Source organism: Bubalus bubalis, chromosome X (assembly GCF_019923935.1).
Source record: "Bubalus bubalis isolate 160015118507 breed Murrah chromosome X, NDDB_SH_1, whole genome shotgun sequence".
In the NCBI taxonomy this organism is placed as follows: Eukaryota; Metazoa; Chordata; class Mammalia; order Artiodactyla; family Bovidae; genus Bubalus; species Bubalus bubalis.
The window spans coordinates 9,510,242-9,532,449 of NC_059181.1; the positions used below are offsets into that span (position 1 = coordinate 9,510,242).

At 41.3% G+C, this 22,208-nt stretch overlaps 2 protein-coding genes across 6 annotated transcripts in view; one reads left to right on the top strand and one right to left on the bottom strand.

Moving 5' to 3' along the window:
- BMX (BMX non-receptor tyrosine kinase) overlaps positions 1-12,897 on the top strand; it is a 44,924-nt gene extending 32,027 nt beyond the window's left edge. For 3 of the 4 annotated variants that reach the window (XM_006041541.3, XM_044936628.1, XM_044936627.1), the window contains exons 13-19: positions 1,108-1,182; positions 2,015-2,186; positions 3,541-3,757; positions 4,711-4,775; positions 6,443-6,561; positions 9,858-10,015; positions 11,564-12,897. In XM_006041541.3, the coding sequence (XP_006041603.1) occupies positions 1,108-1,182; positions 2,015-2,186; positions 3,541-3,757; positions 4,711-4,775; positions 6,443-6,561; positions 9,858-10,015; positions 11,564-11,638 (881 nt within the window). In that variant the 3' untranslated portion in view covers positions 11,639-12,897. The remainder of the gene's footprint in view (positions 1-1,107; positions 1,183-2,014; positions 2,187-3,540; positions 3,758-4,710; positions 4,776-6,442; positions 6,562-9,857; positions 10,016-11,563) is intronic. The other variant, XM_044936629.1, reaches the window with a different exon arrangement.
- A 2,358-nt stretch (positions 12,898-15,255) lies between these two features.
- The window catches only part of ACE2 (angiotensin converting enzyme 2), a 50,851-nt gene continuing 43,898 nt past the window's right edge, over positions 15,256-22,208 (bottom strand). For both annotated transcript variants that reach the window (XM_006041540.3, XM_044936630.1), the window contains exons 17-19: positions 20,575-20,691; positions 18,296-18,490; positions 15,256-16,218 (exon numbers count right to left, since the gene is read on the bottom strand). In XM_006041540.3, coding sequence (XP_006041602.1) covers positions 16,110-16,218; positions 18,296-18,490; positions 20,575-20,691 — 421 coding nt within the window. In that variant the 3' untranslated portion in view covers positions 15,256-16,109. The remainder of the gene's footprint in view (positions 16,219-18,295; positions 18,491-20,574; positions 20,692-22,208) is intronic.

Sequence of the window (22,208 nt, forward strand, 5' to 3'; positions counted from 1 at the left end):
GATATGGAAGCAACTTAAGTATCCATCAACAGATGAACAGATAAAGAAGATGTGGTACATATATACAAAGGAATATTACTCAGTCATAAAAGAGAATGAAATTCTATCATTTGCAACAAGTCAGTGGACTAGAAGGTTTATGTTCAGTGAAATGTCATACAAAGACAAATACTTTGTTATCACATATGTGGAATCTAAAAAATAAATGTAAGAATATAACTAACCATACTCACAGATACAGAGAACAAACTAGTGGTTACTAGGGGAGAGACAGGGAAGGGGCAAGACAGGAGTAGGGGATTAAGCAATACAAACTACTATGTATAAAATTAACAAGTTATAAGGATATATTATACAGCACAGGGAAATATAGCCATTATTTTCTAATACCTTTAAATGGAGTATAATCTATAAAAATATTGAATCACTAGGTTGTACACCCAAAACTAATATAGTATTGTAAATCCACTGTGCTGCTGCTGCTGCTGCTGCTAAGTCGCTTCAGTCGTGTCTGACTCTGTGCGACCCCATAGACGGCAGCCCACCAGGCTCCCTCGTCCCTGGGATTCTCCAGGCAAGAATTATGGAGTGGGTTGCCATTTCCTTCTCCAATGCATGAAAGTGAAAAGTGAAAGTGAAGTCGCTCAGTCGTGTCCGACTCTTAGCGACCCCATGGACTGCAGCCTAACAGGCTCCTCCGTCCATGGGATTTTCCAGGCAAGAGTACTGGAGTGGGGTGCCATTGCCTTCTCCAGATGGCTAGCTAATAACACAATAATCAAAAATGAGAAAAGTTAGCAAGAATGGGGAAAATTTTTAAATAGATTCCATCAAGAAACTAATTTTGATGAGATTTTTAAAAATCACATAAAGTAGTTTTACACTTTTAATTTTTGCTTTAATAGAACTAATTAATCAAGTCAAGCAAATTAATTTTACAGGACGAATATGGTCAGAATAGATTGTCTTTCTGCATGAGAACATCCTGAACTCTGTGCTTTTTCAGCTCCTCTAGAGACAGCAGAAGCAGAGATGTGAACCAATGTTATGTAATGTGATGTGATTCAATGTGATCATGTGATGATAATGTTGCTGGTTTCATTGCAGGCATGATCACACGACTCCGCCACCCTGTGTCGACCAAGGCCAATAAGGTTCCCATCTCTGTGTCCTTGGGAAGCGGTATGGACATGCCCTTGCCCTTGTGCTCCTAAACTCCTATCTTTTTTGGTTTAAAAAAATATATATATTTATATGTATATATACATACATTTTTATATATTATATATCTGGTGGCTCAGCAGTAAAGAATCCTTAGTGTGCTTAGTACCCTTAGCTTGGTAAAATAACATTACATTTTCTTATAAAGCAAATTAAACTCTGATCTGGGAGAGTGTCATTATCATAAGTACACAAGGTTGCAAACTAGCCCCATGATCAGGCACAGACTCCCAGAATAAGAAAGGACAGGCAGTGGATCCATCTTTTTGGTACGCTAGGGAGATTACAAAATTAGGTTGGGAGGATAGAAAAGATTTTAGTTTGTTCAAGAAAATTAATGAATATATTAGAGCTGAGGCCCTCCCTGGCACTATCTGAACAGGGATCTGCTTCCTGTCTTCCTTTTTTTTCCCCAGTAAATTTACAATAATGACACCCTCCCGGATCAGAGTTTAATTTGTTTTATAAGAATATGTAATGTTATTTCACCAAGCTAAGAGCACTAAACACATCAAGTCTTTCCAACATACCTCTGGTTGCTCTAATCTTTCTTGTCACTAATTGAAGCAACTTCAGGAACAATATTGTTCTGGTGGTATTGTCATGTGGTTTAACAGGTCATAAGATCACGTAACTAACAGTTTTCTTTTTAAGTGAGCAACTTTTTAAAAAAGTCTTGCTGTTCTTCATGTTGTCAATATTAAAGTCTCACTGGAGAGGAAGTCACTTGAGAAACTGTTAGCCTCAAACTCTTCTATTCTTATCCTAAAGAGTGCCTGTCTTGCTTTATTAGGAATCTGGGAACTGAAACGTGAAGAGATTACCCTGTTGAAGGAGCTGGGAAGTGGCCAGTTTGGAGTGGTCCATCTGGGCAAGTGGAAGGGGCAGTATGATGTTGCTGTTAAGATGATCAAGGAGGGCTCCATGTCAGAAGATGAATTCTTCCAGGAGGCCCAGACCATGACGTAAGTTTCTTCTGATGAATTGTTGTTTAGCCCTCATCATGAGAGGACATTCATGCTAACAGGACTGTCCCTAACATCTGTAAGGCCTGAATCAAGAGTCCACATATCATAGAATATATAATGGAATATTAGCCATAAAAAATGAAAAATGTCATTTGCAGCAATATGGATAGACCTAGATATTAGCATATTAAGTGAAGACACAAAAAGACTAATATCATATGATAACACTTATATGCGGAATCTAATGTGACTCAAATGAACTTATCTGTGAAAAAGAAACAGACTCACAGACATACAGAACAGACTTGTGGCTGCCAGGGGGGAGGGGAAGTAGGAGGGATGGAGTGGGAGTTTGGGGTGCAAAATGCAAATGCAAATTATTATATACAGAATGGATAAACAACAAGGTCCTACTGTATAGCACAGGGAACTATATTTTATATCCTGTAATAAACCATAATGGAAAAGAAAAGAATCATCCTGTTAATTGATAAAAGTAGGTCAATTACATAAGGAGTAATTGATGAACATCATAATAGCTGTGGGGACCTACTAGAAGTGCCATGTCACGTGGTTGTGGTTGTCGTTTGGTTGCTAAGTCATGTCCGACTCTTTTGTGGCCCCATGGACTATAGCCCGCCAGGCTCCTCTGTCCATGGACTTCTCCAGGCAAGAAAACTGGAGTGGGTTGCCATGCCCTCCTCCAGGGGATCTTCCTGACCCAGGGATGGAGCCCATGTTTCCTGCTTGGCAGGCGGATCTCTTTACCACTGAGTCACCTGGGAAGCCCATGTCATGTAGTTACTATTTTCTAATCTATTAACAAAAAATGACATCCTAACTCAAAATGAAGCTTTTTTAAAAGAAAGGAAAATCACAACCAATCTCACTTCTCTAATATGACAACTGTTTTCATTTTACCTTCATATTCTATTTTTTTTAATGAAATGTTTAGACATCAGTTAGATGCTTTAAAATAGAAGTGACTGCTCTTAGGATATAGCTTCCTCCAAATCAGTCATAGAAGTTCTCAAGATGCTACAAGACTAAGCAGGATTTCTGAGGTATTAGACAGACCCCTGCTTCCCTGATTCTCTGCAGGAAAGTTGAATAAGCACCCAAAGCAGCTTAATGGATGCTGAGGTTGTCAGTGTCCAATAGGAGGCAGCTTTTTTCTGCCTCCAAAGGCTAATGCTCCCAGAATCAGATCCTAAACTTTCCCCTCTCTTCTGTTCCAGTATAAGGGCAGAAATTAAAACAAACAAAAATCTGACAGTGATTCTTTTTCAGGACATCTGGAAAATGGAGTATGGAAATTCAGTATTGAACTTTGAATATCTGTTGTTTCCAGGAAACTCAACCATCCCAAGCTGGTGAAATTCTACGGAGTGTGTTCAAAGAGATACCCTATATACATAGTGACTGAATATATAACCAATGGCTGCTTACTGAGTTACCTGAAGAGTCATGGAAAAAGACTTGAACCCTCCCAGCTCTTAGAAATGTGCTATGATGTTTGTGAAGGCATGGCCTTCTTGGAGAGCCACCAATTCATACATCGGGACTTGGTAAGGAAAGAAAGCCATCTCCAGCTCCCATCTCCAGCAATGGGGCCATTGGGAGGGATGGCAAAGAGAGCATCTTCACTTACATTGCATTGGCCAAAAAGTTCATTTGGGTTTTCCCATAAGATGTTACAAAAAACCCCAAATGAACTTTTTGACCAACCAATATTTTGCTCATTTGCTTAAGCACATGACACTTTTGTAATAAAAATCACAACTCAAAATAAAACACTTCAAGTATAGAAGGAATTTCTAAAGAAGCCATCAAGGTCTATGTAGTTAGGTCGTGGTATAATGGAAAACAGATGTAAAGTAAAGACTTTGGTCAATTTAGTGTTTCCCAGAATCCTTTAACCCAAGCTAACCTTTACTCCAGGAAGGATTTAGTGCTAAAGCAATCATTTATTATGATAACTGAAAACACAAGAAATGAAATGCATGCATCTTTGAGTCAGGGTGGATGTGGAGAGTATTCTGCTTGATTTGCACTGGTATTGATTGATCTTTAGAGATTTTCTGGTGCTAAACAGCAAACGTGCCACGCATGCTAGGCCAGTGCATTCCAGATTCTCAGTGCTGCATTTATGCCTTCAAAGCGCCTGTTAACACACAGGGTCCTAGCAATGGAGAGGGAACCCTTAGATATGATTTTTCCCTTCTCGTTGATGAGCTCAGGTTCTGTGTTTCATGTCTAATACCTCTCATACTGTTTGACAAGGATGAATGCTTGAGGGAAGATACTTCTGTGAGCACATTTTCATTCTGAGAGATTGAAAATTGCAAAGGAAAAAAGACAACATCTATACTCTAGATATTTCCTTTTAAATACAGCATTTGGGGTTGTGATATCTTAGATTTTGCTGACAGATGTCCCAAAGAGAAGGAAAATGTGTGATTTTGATGTCAGGGGATCCTTGGTCATTTTCACTATTGGTAATTTTGTTTTCCCTCTAAAGGCTGCTCGGAACTGCTTGGTAGACAGTGATCTCTCTGTGAAGGTTTCTGACTTTGGGATGACGAGGTAAGCCGGTTCCAAAAGGGCAACCAATGAAAGAGGGATTTCCATTCACATCTAAACAGGGATACAAAACATGCTCTGAATTGGGGGCTTAGAAACCTGGATCTCCTCACTCACACTACCTCTGAACACTCATTTCTTCACTGATAAAAATAGGATTGTTCTTCAGAAATTATCCCAAGGCTCTCTTAATTCTTTCAAAACTTTGATAAATATTTTCTAAATGCAAATAAATCCACAAAAGATCCTAAATATTCGTATATAACCTGTTACAGCCAGGAAAAAAAAGAACAAGAAAAGTTTTAAAAGCCTTGATTGGGGCGGGGGGTGGGGGGGTGGGGAGAGAGAGAGAATGTGTGCGTGTGTGTGTGTTTCTGTGTGTGTATATGATGGCTCCTTTAGCCTGTTCTGGTTTTTTCTTAATACTATATGCTCAAATGGGCACAGCATTAACACTAGGAAAAATTTTCTTGTCATTTATTAAATTTTCTGTAGCATCAGGTAAGGCAGTAGACTCAGATTCTCTTGGCATTCTAGCAATACTTTAGGATTTGAAAAGTTAGTTTGATTGTGAGAGCAGTTTAAGAAGAATCTTCCATTTCCTGAATTCTGAATCCTCTTACTATTTAAGCCTTAGAGCCAATTTTCATGGTTTTATACAGGAAATGAAGACATATCTGGTAGCCTTTCCATTCAACAAACATTTATTGAGTGCCTAATGCCTAGGCCCTGTGGGAGATACTGATATAAATGGGTTAATCCCTGCCCTCAAAATGCCCACAGTTGAGTCCAGAGGGCAAGCAGATGTCCCTGCCATTGAGACAAAATACAGCTATAAAGTTGTGCCAATTCAACATAACCACATGTAATTCTGAGGAGGGATAATATAGCTTCAAAGAGATCTGAAGAGTTGACCAAATCCAGCCCTATATTTAGCAAACATGTCCCTAAAAACACCATAGGGAGACCTGTGGGTTTTTTTTTTTTAAGTTTTCTTCAAAATTCATTATGAAAAGCTGCTCCTCTTCTGGAGCCCCTAAATATTATAAACAAAAGTGTACTGCATATCCTTGAACATATATTTTTATCATCTTGATATATTCATAAGATATTGTTGTCCATCATTGCTTACAACAGCAGGTTAGAAGCAACTTACACAGTTAAACAAATTACATTAACCCATAAGAGGGAAGACTATTCAGCCATTAAACATGATGCTGCAGAAGAAAACATAACCATGGGGGAAATGTTCTTGATATGTTGTTAAAGGAAAAATGAAAGCAAACCTCAGTACAACAGAAACCCAATTTTGTTCAAATTATATGTAGAAAAAAGATTGGAAAGTATAAGCAAAAATGTATCTTAAGTGGTAGAATGACTATCCTTGGGGTGGGATTCAGAGTGATTTCACTTTTATGTGTTTTTTTAATATTTTATATTTACCAAATACGTTGCATTCATATTTTGGTATTTTCAAAACTAGATATCATTTTTAAAAAATGCTTACAAGTCATAAGCAGCCTCTAGCTAAGCTCAAAATGTGAAAGGTCCAGAAAATCGAGGCCCTTGGCTGAGACTGGATGGCTGCAAGCCCTGCGTCGGCCAGCAGAGGGCTTCCCACTTGATACAGCCAAGCGGTGTAAGGGCTGTGTTGATGTTTTTCCCTGCAGGTATGTTCTTGATGACCAGTATGTCAGTTCCGTAGGAACAAAGTTTCCAGTCAAGTGGTCAGCCCCAGAGGTGTTTCACTACTTCAAATACAGCAGCAAGTCAGACGTATGGGCGTTCGGTAAGAATATGGCCACATGAGACCCATTTCACAAGCTGGCTTCCACAACAGGAAACCACATAGCAGCAACATCCATTTTCAGCAAACCCTCTGAGCACTTACAAAATGACCTGTATACCCAGAGATAAGCAAGGGATTGAAGACGATGATGGTGACCCTTTCTTGGGTCGGTGTTAGGATGTCTGCCACTTACTGTATAATTGGCGTGTTGCTAACACCTCCTCATAAAAATCAAAAGAGCTAAAAGCTTTTTGCATTAAAGATTTTACGTTTTCAAAAAGGAGTCACTGAAAACTAAAACCCAGTTTGCATGAGGTATAAAACGTCGAAGGGCTTAAAATGAAGTCATCAACTTTCTGCATGAAAGTGGCATGATAACCATTATTCTGAGTTCACCAATTTCAGGGGGCATGCCTGGTGTAAACACCAAACATGAGTTAGCACTTTCTTTGGCCCATCCCAATTTCAGCTAGTGTCTTTGTTAAAATTCATCATTTAGATCAGGGGTCAGCAAACCATGACACAGAACCAATTCCAGTGGCCTGTTTCTAGAAGGGAAGTTTTACTGGAGTGCTGCCGTGTCCTTGCACATATGGTTTATGTATTGTCTGTGATTGATTTTGTGCTTGCAGCAGTAACTGCCAAAGAGACTGCATGACCTTCAAACCTAGCAAACTTACTGTGTGGCCTTCCCTATTTTATTAAAAGATCTGCATTGAAATTAAGTAAACATAATTACAAAATTGCTTCCCTGGTGGCTCGGTGGTAAAAAATCTGCCTGCCAAACAGGAGACCCAGGTTTGATCCCTGGGTCAGGAAGAGCCCCTGGAGGAGGAAATGGCAATCCAATCCAATATTCTTTCCTGGGAAATCCCTTGGACAGAGGAGCCTAGCGGGCTACGGTCCATGGGGTCGCAGAGTTGGACACAACTTAGCGAATAAACAGCAGCAGCAATTAGAAAACAGAGATAATTCTTAAATTGTGCTTCTGTAGATATTCTGGTATTTTTCCACCTCAGTAGGAATGTCAGGCTTGTTTAAAATCACTGTCAGATGGGCCCAGGATAAGTATTACAAATTATCAGAAGGTTATGGAATATATTAAATACAACTGAGAACTATTTCATGCCTGTCTTAGTCCATAAGTATAATTTGACTTTCTACATGACAACTGAGACTGTCTGAACAAAGGAAAATTTAGTTAGCCATTTATTTTTCTATGTGATAATTTTTTAAGATAATTCTTCCTTTTATAAAACTGGTATTGTTCACTGTAAAAAAACTTCCAAGAAATATACAGAAAAAGGAAAAACTACGAAGAGCATTTTAGTGAATACTTGATGTCATTTTGTGCTGATGAACTTGTCAAAATTACTTTCAATCTCTTTGTATCAATTTCATATGCCTTATAAAAGATATTTAAAAAAAATAAGACTCTAGGCCCGCCCCACTCTAACTATCAGAAAATTGTTTTATTTAAAATATATCTTAGTCAAAGCCCCAGTGTACAAATAGATGAAATCAGAATGTCTCCAGTAGACCAAGAAGGAGTTTAGACCCCAGGCAGCCAAGCCACTACTCTGCCCCTTAAAGGTGGCCCCAGAGCCCTGACTGAATACAGTACAAAGATATTTCCGGAGTGTAAAGGGCAATTAATCAGGTTAATTTGCATACCCATAACACTCTGAAAATACTTTGTTTTCAAGTTAACAAAAAATTTCTTAGAAAAAAAAATCAAAGTTTGTAATAGTCACAACTGCTTTTTGACCAAAAATTGTATTACCCAGGTCAATTGCTTATCTTTTATGTGCCAGAATTTGGCTGCAAATATTTTCTGGCTGTTTCCAAAAACTAAATTCATTCTTAAATAATCTGATCCTAGTAAGGATACTCAAAATAAACCAGAACCTCTGAAAGCAATTCTCAAAGAGGAGCCCCACAGACATTTTAAGCAACGATATTATTCATGAGATAAGTGGACCCGCTTCCAAGGAGTTGTGAAGGAGTCAACAAATTTTTGGATGGTTCTTTTAGAACGTTTAAAACACACACACACACACACACAGTCCCCACAAATTGTAATAATGCCTGACTATAAATATTTTTCATAAAATCTGTGGCCCTAAAAGTCAAAGTTTTGAAGTTAGTACTTCAGTTATGGTTCTAGAACAATTTTCTCCCTTCTTACATATGTCTGGTTTTCCATGGTTTTGAGGTTGGTTCCCTGCTGGAATTCTCTTGCGGGGCTAGTATGGCAGCACAATGGCCACCATTTAGAGAACTTAACATGTCCCCAGTGTCCTTTAAATGCTCCGAGTGTTTCATCCTATTCAATCCTCATGACAACTTTGCGGCATGCAAATATCCACATATTACAGACGGGGAAGCAGAACTGAGAAAGGCTAAGAAGCCTGCCCACCTTGTAGAGCTCGGTTCCTTAATCTGGAGTCTGCCATACTCTGGATACTTCCAGAAAACACTCTGTGAACTTCCAGAAAATGAGTCAGAAAATTCTGTGCATTCACTGTTTTGAGGGGAAGCCAATGGTTTTAAGCAGATTCTGAAAAGGACACCTGACCCACAAAGTATTCTAGAACAAAGGTCCCCAACCTCTAGGGCAGAGACCCGGTGCCTCCTGTCAGATCAGTGGCAGCATTAGCTTAGAAATAAAGTGCATGATAAATGTAATGCGTTTGAAACATCCCCAAACCATCCTGCCCCCTCTCTGGTCTCGGGGAAAAATTATCTTCCACGAAATGGGTCCCTGGTGCCAAGAAGGTGGAGAACCACCTTCTTTTTGTTCCAGAGGACTGAGGCAATAGAAAAGCCGGAAAGTTGTCCACGACTTTATCTTAAATTTCCACCCAAAGGTAATGTGTGAGTGCCAGGAAATTATTGCCAAGGCAGAGAGAAAGGGCGGGGACTTCCACGCCTCGCTCTAAGGCTTGAAGCTGGGGCTGTCACTGTGGCTTCGACGGGGCCGCCGCCTCTCTGAAGCAGCCCAGGGGCCCTGGCCCCAGGGACCTCCCCCTGCAGCAACCCAGGCCGCCTCCCCGTTTCCCAGCAAGAATGGGCGTCGGGGTCTCAGGGAGCAGGAATAAGAGAGCTGGGGCTCCAGAAGGGCTAGCCCAGTCTGTCCTCCCTAACCTGCCCTTCTTGCTGGGACTCATCCCCCAGGGACCCAGGCTCTGACCCAGAGCCTTCCTGACGCGGCGCGTGAAGCTCACGTAACAAACTGTACATTCTGACGTGGGCTCTCTTTCCTCTGTCGGCTGGCCGCCCTCGTCGCGGGGCAGGGATCCTGATGTGGGAAGTGTTCAGCCTGGGGAAGCAGCCCTACGACTTGTACGACAACTCGCAGGTGGTCGTGAAGGTCTCCCAGGGCCACCGGCTCTACCGGCCCCAGCTGGCGTCGGACACCGTCTACCACATCATGTACAGCTGCTGGCACGAGGCGAGTGCCCCACGAGGGGAGGGCAGCGGGCAGTGGCGCAGGCGCATCTGGCTGGTTGTTGCGGCACCACCGAAGGAGCGCTTCTGGGCGGAGGCACTTGCTCCAGGGGCTTTCCAAGTGGCTCAGTGGTGAAGAGTTGGCCGCAATACAGGAGACACAGGAGATGTGGTTCAGTCCTTGAATTTGGAAGATCCCCTGGAGAAGGAAATGGCAACCCACTCCAGTATTCTTGCCTGGAGAATCCTATGGACAGAGGAGCCTGGCGGGCTACAGTCCGTGGAGTTACAAAAGAGTCGGACAGGACTGAAGCGACTGAGCACGCGCACACTTGCTACAGAGCAGGTGACGATGGCCCTGGGCCCCTGCTCTCAGGTGTTTGTGATCTGAAACCAGCACTGTAGGTGCCAACAATTTTGTTCATATTTCTTTATGGCTGTGTCGAGTCTTAGTTGTGGCTATGCTCTTTTAGTTGCTCCGTCATGTCTGACTCTTTGTGAACCCATGGACTGTAGCCCGCCAGGTTCCTTTCTGTCCATGAAATTTTCCAGGCAAGAATACCGGAGTGGGTGACCACTTCCTTCTCCAGGGAATCCTCCCCACTCAGGGATCGAACCGTGTCTTCTGCGTCTCCTATATTGGCAGGAGGATTCTTTACCACTGCACCACCTGAGAAGCCCAGCTTACTTTTAAATTCATTTGGTTAAATTTTATTTTAAACTTAGTCAATCTTGACCATGCACAAAACTCTTTTCCCAGTGTCCACTTTCCACAAAACTCTTTATCACTTTTTGTAGTCATAATTTTATTTTCCCACTCAGAAACAGACACCTGTAAGTCAGACCTACTTCCTTTTCTCTTGGTGGCGGTTTTCTCTTTGGTGGCTAAGTTGTGTCTGACTCTTTCTGAATAGTTTTCTTAGCTATTTTGCATATTTAAAATCCACAAACTAGATAATCAATTTGTTCAGCTTAAAACAAGCTTGTTCATATTTGGAGGAGTTTGTATTCTAACTTGGGAGATTCATCATCTCTATGTTATTAATGTGTCCTATTCAAAGACAACCAATGTTATTTTCTACGTGCTCAATTCTACATTTGTGTTTTTTTAGCAGCGTTTTAAAGTTTTCCTCATTTGGGGGGTACTTTTTTTTTAGTATTTTATTGGGGTTTGTTGCTATTGTAAATGGAGTTTTCTCTTCCAGTATATCTTCTAATTGGTTATTGTATATATATATAGGAAGACTATTGATTTTGTCAGTTAATTTTATGTACTGCTCTCCTGATGAATTCCTTTGTTATTTGGGTTTGTTCTATCATTAATTCTCTTGGGTTTTCAAGGTATGCAGTCGTATCTTACATAAATAAAAATACTCTTAATTTTCTTTCTCAATTCTTAGGGCTCTATTTGTTTTCTCTTTAGAAGAAATGTCTATAGCATTTCCACATTTTAAGAATTGCTAGTTTTAGGACTGAGGTATAAATATTTTACATAGTTTATTTTAAATCGGAACCCTCATAAACTAAACCATTGGGTTTTTCTTTTATCTAGCTTCCAGAAAAGCGTCCCACATTTCAGCAGCTCCTATCATCCATTGAACCACTTCGGGAAAAAGACAAGCCTTGAAGAAGAACTGAGAAGATCTGATGAGAATGAGTATAAATGTTGACCAACATTTTCATTCTTTTTAAGGAAAGTAGCATAGCACAGATGTTGTAATTTAGCTAGTTTTTCTTAATGGTATTCTGTGTGCTGTTTTGTCTATTATCTAGAAAAAAACAAGGTAGGAAACAAAAGATTTCCTTGATATTTAGGTCAAGTTAGTAATTTTGTTTATGCTTCTCTTAGTATTACACCTCCAAGCCTATAGCAGAAGCACATTTTCTGATTGCAAAATAGAGAGGATGTATATTATGTGTAAAGATTGAGCAGAAATGAAAAATTACTTTTTGGATACTTGTTGTTTTTCTTAATATCACCACTATCATGATAATTAAATATGCTATTAACAAGTATAGAAATGGTGACACCTGCCTTCATGTCTCAATGGTTTCAGTCTTTAGCATGCATGAGAATCAAATGGAGAGTTTATGAAAACACAGGTTCATTAGGAACTACCCCAGAGATTCTGGTACAGCAGGTCTGAATGCAACCTGAGAATTTGTACTTTTAATAACCTCCCAGATATTTCTGTGCAGTCATTCCGAACTGCCCTAGAGGACCTCATTATGTGGTGGGCACCATTAGGTGTTCCATAATTCAATTCAAATGATACAGTTCTCATCTGATATCTAAATCAGAACAATGGATTTATGTCCTCATGTACACAAATATACAACTGAAGTTAAACAACATTATTCAATAATATGTTAACTATGTGTCACAGAGACAACTTTTAAAGATGCTAAGGTAAAACTGGATGCCTTTTTCCTTTTGCTCAAACTATTATCAATTTCAATTCAATTATAACCATGGTCTTGTATCAGATTGTTGCTTTCTATAGTACTCTGCCCTTACTTGCAGGGGATACATTCCAAGACCCCCAGTGGATACCTGAAACCAAGGATAGTACCAAACCCCATATATAATATGTTTTTCCTATACATACATACCTATGATCAAGTTTAATTTATAAGTTAGGCACAGTAAGAGGTTAAAAGCAATAACTAATAATAAAAGTGAACAATTATATTGTAATAAAAGTTATGTGAATGTGGTCTCTGTCAAAACATCTAACTGTACAAATGTAATGCCTTCTCCATCTTAACTAAGCACTTAATGCACCGCGGCTGGAACTTTTGCAGTTTGATGTGAGACAGCGAAACTAGTATGAATTTCTTCTTTCTTCACAATTTCACTGATAAAAGATTCATTGTTACTGTAGATCTCAGCCACCTCAGCATTCATTTTTTTCTTTCCATATTGAGAACTTTCACCCTTTCGCGTAAAGGAAACTAAAACTTTAGGGCTTCTCTCTGGCATTTCCGAATCACCAGCATCACTCCTCTGGCACTTTGGGGCCAGGAGTAAGTAAAACAAGTGTCGCTTGAACACAGCACTGAGACTGTGACGGCAGACCTGATAACTATGGCCGCTAAGTGACCATAGTCAGGATTACACGCCAGACAAAGGGGCAGTTCGCGTCCTGGGGGAGCAGAGCTGACGTCACGAGATTTCATCACTTTAAAACTCATGAATTGTTTATTTCTGAAATTTTCTACTATTTTCATATAGTGGTTGACCGCGGGTAACTGAAACCACCAAAAGTGAAACTGGGGATAAGAGAGGCCTACTGTAACCATTTAAAATCCTCGCGTCTGGAGCCCGGGGACTTCTGGCTAGTTTGATAACTGAACTTTCTCTTTCCGTCTTCTATCTTGACACAGAAGTACACGAGTCCTATTTTAGCTTCTCATGACTATTACTAAAAGGTACTGTAGCTTTCAGACTGTTCCTGGGAATGTCCACCTTCACGGCCTGCTGCTGAACCCTTAGGTTTTCATCATTTTGGAGTCCGTCATTGTCATGTCTGTAATGTCAAGAAGGGAGAGAGAAAGGTTATGTGAAGGGCTCTATTACAGTGAAAAGGCGCTACTGTTCTCTAGATAGAACAATCTCCCTTAAGAGACGTTCACACTCATCTCACTCCCCCTAACCTATTGTGAATGATTGTTCTTGGTTATTTGTTCCTTTTTTTTTTTTTTAACAGAAGCACACAAATCTCATGGAACTTTTGAAACAGCCACTAGGGCATTTATATGTTCAGTGAGCATTTATTTAGCAGGTACTGTGTGCCAGGTTCCTTTCTCCCCAAGAGAAAAGGAACAAATAACATAGCCCCTCCCTCTCAACAGGCCCATTGTCAGGAGTGGGTGCCAGTCTTTGCGGCTCTGATTCCATCCACCAGAGACTTGCACCACAGACTTAATGCTCCCATGAGAAAGATCTCTCATGCCCAAACTAGGTCTTCCTGGTCCCCCCCGCCAAAGGGTGTTTTTCTTTCTTCTCCTTATTTTTATATACTTGATCTAAAGATGAAACTGAGCAGGACTCTATGGGACCTTCCTGGGGATGACCCCTCTTTTCCCATCACTCTGCCTCTTGTTTGTAGAAAATCTTTAGCTTCCTAGACCTTCCCTGCATTCTATAGAGCAAATTTCATAAGAGAAAAGAGAAAATGCAGAAACAAAGAAAAACAGTCAATCAAGACAAAATGATCATAGTTTAGCCATAAAGCAAAGTAAAGGAACTTTAGTTCCTCCTCAAGATAATATCCTGAGCCATGTGCTTGAGCTGTTTGGCAGATACTAAAATCCCTACCGGAGAAGGCAATGGCACCCCACTCCAGTACTCTTGCCTGGAAAACCCCATGGACGGAGGAGCCTGGTAGGCTGCAGTCCATGGGGTCGCTAGGAGTTGGACACGACTGAGCGACTTCACTTTCACTTTTCACTTTCATGCATTGGAGAAGGAAATGGCAACCCACTCCAGTGTTCTTGCCTGGAGAATCCCAGGGACGGGGGAGCCTGGTGGGCTGCTGTCTATGGGGTTGCACAGAGTCAGACACGACTGAAGTGACTTAGCAGCAGCAGCAAAATCCCTACCAGGTGGAAGAACTTAACTGCATCCTGACCACCAGCACATGGACCCCAAACCGGTTACAACCAGAAGGTTGATGATGCTGACTCTTGAAATACCACCTAACCTACCTCACCATCAGCTGATCAGAAGAATGTCCTCAAGCTGATCAGGCACCCTACAACCCTCAGCTCTAATGCTGCCTTTAAAAGCCCTTTCCTAAAAGCGAGCATGAAGTTCCAGTCTTTTGAGCACAAGCTGCTAGTTCTTCTTACTTGACTAAGTTACTCTACAGTATGCTGGTCGCCACATAAAGTGAACCGATAGGTAGAGTTTGGATATTTTAATCTACATAATCCATTTTATACGTTTTCAGGTCTGTATTGGATTTTGTGCTCAGAACTGGACTAGGGGCTCTGAGATTTGTAAAAGCATTACCAGGTTTGGCTCCTAACCTAAGAGTGTAGATGCTCTTAACACAACTCTTTTCAACTGATTTTATTGACATAATCACTTTATACAATAAAGTAACTGAACATATTGGGATGCACTTCAAGACATGTGGGAAGTTGGGAGACCCAGGCAGCTTTGTCCCTGGAAGTGAAAAGCAGAGAGAATCCACGGAAGGCTGAGCACAGAAGTACACACGAGACCACAGGAGTGTGTAAATCTTAAAGTATTTATTGTCTTTGTGAGCTTTGTGCTCAGCACTACTCAAACATTATGGGCAAATACAGAAGAGTCAAGAAACTGGGAGCCCACTTCAGAAGTAACATTCAGTTGGGGTCCCCGTGCACTTCATAGTTAGAGAGCAACGGGAGCAAGTTCCTATCATGGCAGCTCGGGAGGGGGTTCATGGAGGCCCCTGGGGCTAGTGTGATGTTGTCAGAAAGACGGTGGCCAAGCAGCTTGAAAGTAAAAAGGCAACGTCCTCCAATGGCTGTCTGGATTCTTCTCTCTTCTGTAGCCCTGTCACTCTGAAGAAGGCATGTTCTGGTCCAATCATTACTGGGGAGAATCACTAGAGTACCTAGATTAAGTTAACGTGAAGAGAGCATGTCCTCCTTTACACTTGAAGTAAACCCAAGTGAACAGTGCAAGCCGGGCTCCACCTCGCAGCTCCATCCATTCACGGGCACGTCCTTAAGAGCCATCAGTCCAGATTCCACACGCTTGCTCCTGCCATGTATCCTTTTTATCCATCTCTAGCAACACAATGGAAATTTCCATTTCCATTACCCCTGAACAGCCTGTGAGGCCAAAGACATACTGTCTCTATTCTCAAACAGAAATATCTCTTTAAGGAAACAGAAGTCAAGTCCTAAGGCAGAAACAAGTACTAAAGGTGATGCAAGGGAAGATGCCCTCTTCTCAGGCATGCATTCTTTGGACAGCTTTTCCTGAACAGAGCCAGAGCTTTGACATTTAATGACATTCTTATAATTGCCTATGTTCTGTACTGTGAAATTAATATTTACATACAATAAAATCATCTCAAGAGGAAATAAAAAAGATTTTTCTAAAGCGAAGTCTGAACATCATCAGTATTTTGGAATCCTGAATTATTTTCTCCTTTATTCAAGTCCACAGAGCCATAAGGATTTTCTTCACTGCTTGCTTGATTTTTCCTGTTAAATAAAGTGAACTCACCTTAATATCATGATCTTAGAGTGACACGGCCTCCCTTGGACTCCAATGGCCCAGGTATCTTTTCCATCTCAGCATCTTACCACCTGTACTCATTTGCATACCAGTCCCCTTTTAATGGACTGTGGGCACCCAGAGTGCATTGAATTCACTTCTTTAGCTCGATGATCAGTTGGCACGATGGTTGGCAGAGTAGGAGACTGGTTAGGGTATAAGCTCTGAAGTCTGAGAGTGGGGGCCTCTGTGCCTCAGTCTAACTATTCAGAAAATGATGGCAAATATGTAAACTCAGTGAAATAATGCTGGCAGAGTACTCACAGTATCCGGCATATAATCCCCAATAAATATTAACCATTATTATTATTTTTAGGAACTCGGTGGTCATTTAGCCAATCACTTCATTATAAAAAACTTCCCTACTAAATTACTGATTTCCAAAGTATGAAGGTCAGGATGGGCCCGCTTTGTACTATGACACCAGCTTTAGAAACCAAGTGCATATCTTCATGTGTCACTGACTAGCTGTGCAAACTTGAAAAGGTTTCTTGGCCTCTCTGAATCTCTGTCTTATATATACATGAACATAATTACATAGTTATATATTATACAGCTGCTGAATACATTAATGTAAGAAATACATAAGCAGTCTTATTTTTCTGTGTAGCTTCTATTAATGCAGTGTATAGCATGAAGGAGGAGCCCCAAAAGAATTTCTCTGATGAATGAACTTTGGAATAGCGTCTACATGCAAACCTGTACTATGTAGAAGAGCACTTCTCAAACTGTAATGTGCGTATGAGTCACCTGAGGGCCTTACTAAAATGCAGATTCTGATACACTGGGTCTCCAAAAAACTGATCATTTTTCAGAAACAGACTTATGGTTACCAAAGGGGAAAGGGAGGGGAGGGATAAATAAGGACTTGGGGATTAACAGATACACACTACTATATATAAAATAGATAACCAATAAGGGCCCACTGTATAGCACAGGGAACTCTGTACTCTCTAATAATCTCCACGGGAAAAGAGTCTGAAAAAGAATAGATGTGTGTATAACTGAATGACTTTGCTGTATACCTGAAACTAACACAACATTGTCCATCAACTATACAATTAAAAAAAATTTTTTTTAAACTGACCATTTTTGTCAACTTTAGGAAGGGAACTTGGAAGCAAAACAAGTGACAGGGAAACTCTATGTATCCTTTTGTATTTAAAACATTTTTACTATATGAATATATTTTTGTCAATGCCTAATTTTAAAAATGAATTTATTTGTGGAAACAAATAATATAGTGAAGAAAATTAAGCAAAACAGACTAGTGCATATCAAAATTAAAGAACACATTTAAACAACCTAATGTGTGCAAAGAGTTTTGTTAGGTGTTATAAAATATGATTAACCTCAATTACACAAGCCCAACAAAAGTAAACGCTGTCTCAAGATCAGAAAACAAATCTAGTGGCAGGGCACAACTATACATCAGGCCTCTGTGATTTAAATCCACAGTGAACTTGGATCTTCAACTCGAGAACAATTTAGAGGGTGCCTGACCCATGAACTGAGGGTATAGTAAGGCGTCCGGGTCATGGGAGGAGGGATGAAGAGGATTCAAGCGTAGCAGTTTGGAGCAAATCTCAGAGCTCATTCTTGAACCATTTCACAGTTCAAATCCATCACTAATGCATTCTCTAGGATCACTTCTAGACCAAGGAGGACTCCTCAGTAAGGATAATCCCCCCTGAGCCCACTCACCACTGCAGAGCTTGGAGTGCCTTTTAGCAGTAGGGAAATGATGCTGTGGCCAGGATGGAGTTTACTGGGGCACACCGGTAGTAAACTCCAGGCTGGAGATCTGTATGGTGGGGCCTGCTAGGGTGGCGAAGTGCTGATGAAATCTGGTAAACTTCTAGGGGGTGCACAAGAATATTTAGCTGTGGAACTGTCCACATATATAATTGGCTTGTACAACCTACCACTTACTGCAAATTTTCCAGTTAGTTTTCCTGAAACTGTTCTGTTTTAGGATAAATAAGTCCAAGAAAGGTCACTTACTTCCTTCGATCTCTGATCCCAGTGAAGATGAGCACAATAATACCAATCACTACCACTCCCATCACGACCCCAAAGATAATCAGCCATATGGTGACAGGTGGCTCGTAAGGGGGTCTCAGCGTCGGCTGAATCCCCAGAAACTCCAGGCTGTTGTCATCCAGCTGGAAGACATCATTGATACGGCCCCGGAACAACCTATTCCCAAAAGCAAAATACTGAGGCAAAAGAAAACAGTGCAGTTATTTACTGCCTATATCACTGTCTCCAAAAAGATTTGATAAGGCTTACCCAAAGAAGAATGAAATCAAAGTCAATAACCAGGTTCACTGACAGATTTGAGTTTTAACAATCATACCTCTTTCATACCGTGTGATCTAGATTAGGTTTGGAAACAGCTTCACTGGAAAATGAGGTTGCAAGTGTGGAAATGTGCAGATGGCTGGCATTTGTTCATTTGTGACTACTGTGTTGTAAAGGCAAAGTTGCATATTTGGTAAGAATTTCCCTTCTGTTGAGGTATGTCTACAATGACTTTATATCAAATAATGGAAAAGGACAATCAGATCCACCTCTTCTACAGATGAATCAGGCCCTATATACAAGTCTCAACAGCTGCATTTTCCAAATAAAAGGTGTTGACATCCTAATAAATGGCAGCTCTGGGGAGGAACACAGGGGAGGAGCCTTTGCCAAATTCTCCAGCACTGTGTTGGGATATGGCCGAATTTCATAGAGGGAAAAAGGATGAAGGTTACTTTTAAAACAAAAAACAGTGAAATGTTCAGTGTTCCAGATTGAAAACCAAAGTGTCTGGCATCCCATTCTCCTGCCATTGAATACAGTGCAGGTCAGAAAGTCAGAGTCCAGCCAGAGAGAGAGATCCAAGCAGCAACCTCCATCTGAAAGAGTCTCGTCACTCTGGAAAAATGAAGTTTGAGGGCTCCCCGGAGCTTGCAGGAGTGCTGGGCTCCTTCGTGATGATCTCAGCTAGCACCTTCCCTCAAGACAAGTCTTGTGGAGGCAGCCAGTGAGTCTGGGTGTGCTTGGGTTGTAAACCCCACTAAGCCCGATTTTCTAGGCCAACTCTGCCCAGCAAGTCTTGGTTCTGCTTCTCAAGACGACAAGCAGCTCAAGAGCGCCACCTAGTAGCATTTCCCATTGCAATGGTATATTAAGCCTTTTTTCTTCTCTTCTTTTTTTAATGACAAGGGGAAACATCAACATCTATCCAGCCTGGTGGGCTACAAGCCACGGGGTCGCAAAGAGTCGGACACAACCGAGCGACTAACACTTACTTATTTAGTATCTAAGGAATCCTGTCCCTGCCTGCCTTGTTTCAGACTTTGGTTAAATGAATTCTGCATCAAAGTCCCTACAGCAATGATGGCAACACCTGCCCATGTACCCTCTGCATTTACCATTTTCTGGGCGTGCTGGTTAGACTTCCTTCAGCCGGGACCTGCTGCCTTTGCCTGAGAGCATTCTCAGGCTGCAAGATTCAGCCCTATCCGCAGGCCAGTAAGGCTGGGGAATTACTGTCCCCTGTCGTAATGGCACCCCACTCCGGTACTCTTGCCTGGAAAATCCCATGGACGGAGGAGCCTGGTAGGCTGCAGTCCATGGGGTCGCTAAGAGTCGGACACAACTGAGCGACTTCCCTTTCACTTTTCACTTTCACGCACTGGAGAAGGAAATGGCAACCCACTCCAGTGTTCTTGCCTGAAGAATCCCAGGGACGGGGGAGCCTGGTGGGCTGCCATCTATGGGGTCACACAGAGTCGGACACGACTGAAGCGACTTAGCAGCAGCAGCAGTACGCAGTTCTCAACCAGTGACTGATGGGAAGTGGTGAATAAATACCCCAGCTGTGATGGGACAATTCAGGTGCATATTCCACACCATCTCCCAGAATTCCCAACAGAATGGAGTTCTAGCTGCCCACGGTGGTAACTTGCTCATAACATGTCAGGTTACCTTCCTTCCATTCTGTCTCCTGTCCACACTCCTCAATCCATTCTTCCTGAGGTGACCTCCCAAATAAACTACTTACTTTCAAATCCTTGTCTAAGGACCTGCATCTGGAGAAACCCAATGAAGGCAATCCCCTTGCTATGCGATCCTTTTGGAATTAAAACCCAAGTTTTTCAGATGAGGAAAAACATGCAAATGACTCAGAACAGTGCCTGGCACCTTTAGGAACACACAAATCATTTCGTTACTGTTGTTGTTGCGCTGGGGCCCCTCACCCTTCTATCCTGCATTTGAAAGTAAAGTATCACCTGATGGCGTTTTCAACTTCAGTTCTCGGAATGATGTCAGACACGTTGTTAGGTGACGTGACAAAGAACTTGAAGGAGATCCTTGGTTTCTTGTCACTCACCCACACATTGTCTTCCCTGTGGAGAAACAAAAGAAACATTTTCCCTGGTGGCATAGAGGACACTGTGAAGAGAATGAAGACTTCTGCTGCTGGAGGTGGGGGAACAATCACAGGGTAGAGTGGAGAGCCCTGGAGCAGGGCCCGTCATGGAAGGATGTCACTGTTCCAATAACCTTAACACTGCCCAAAGCATGTGAACTCAATTCCCTAAGGTGTGAGAGCAAGTCTTGGCATGATTGGTTCTGCTACCATATAAGAACCACAGGTTTTCTTAGTGATAGAAATATTTCAAACAAAGCAGCAGAAGAATCAGCAAGGAATCACTGGTGACCCAGGATTGTGATAACATGGTGGGCAGCGATGGCTCCCTTCCATGGACAGAGGCGGTGCCCTGATATCTTCCAACTGGGCCCCTCCTGGCAAAACTTGTCATGTTGCCCCCACAGGTGAGGGTGAGGAGTGGGGTTTATAGTAGGATGTGACAAGACTATGCTCTCACAGCTGATGAGACTGATCCTAATAAAATGCAAGGCAGGGACTTCCCTGGTGGTACAGTGGATAAGAATCTGTCTGGCCTAACAGATGGAGAAATATACCATGTTCATGGATTGGAAGAATCAATATAGTGAAAATGAGTATACTACCCAAAGCAATTTATAGATTCAATGCAATCCCTATCAAGCTACCAACAGTATTCTTCACAGAGATAGAACAAATAATTTCACAATTTGTATGGAAATACAAAAAACCTCGAATAGCCAAAGCAATCTTGAGAAAGAAGAATGGAACTGGAGGAATCAACCTACCTGACGTCAGGCTCTACTACAAAGCCACAGCTATCAAGACAGTATGGTACTGGCACAAAGACAGAAATATAGATCAATGGAATAAAATAAAAAGCCCAGAGATAAATCCATGCACATATGGACACCTTATCTTTGACAAAGGAGGCAAGAATATACAATGGATTAAAGACAATCTCTTTAACAAGTGGTGCTGGGAATTCTGGTCAACCACATGTAAAAAATGAAACTAGAACACTTTCTAACACCATACACAAAAATAAACTCAAAATGGATTAAAGATCTAAATGTAAGACCAGAAACTATAAAACTCCTAGAGGAGAACATAGGCAAAACACTCTCTGACATACATCACAGCAGGATCCTCTATGACCCACCTCCCAGAATATTGGAAATAAAAGCAAAAATAAACAAATGGGACCTAATTAACCCTAAAAGCTTCTGCACATCAAAGGAAACTATTAGCAAGGTGAAAAGACAGCCTTCAGAATGGGAGAAGATAATAGCAAATGAAGCAACTGACAAACAACTAATCTCGAGAATATACAAGCAACTCCTACAGCTCAACTTCAGAAAAATAAATGACCCAATCAAAAAATGGGCCAAAGAACTAAATAGACATTTCTCCAAAGAAGACATACAGATGGCTAACAAACACATGAAAAGATGCTCAACATCACTCATTATCAGAGAAATGCAAATCAAAACCACTATGAGGTACCATTTCACA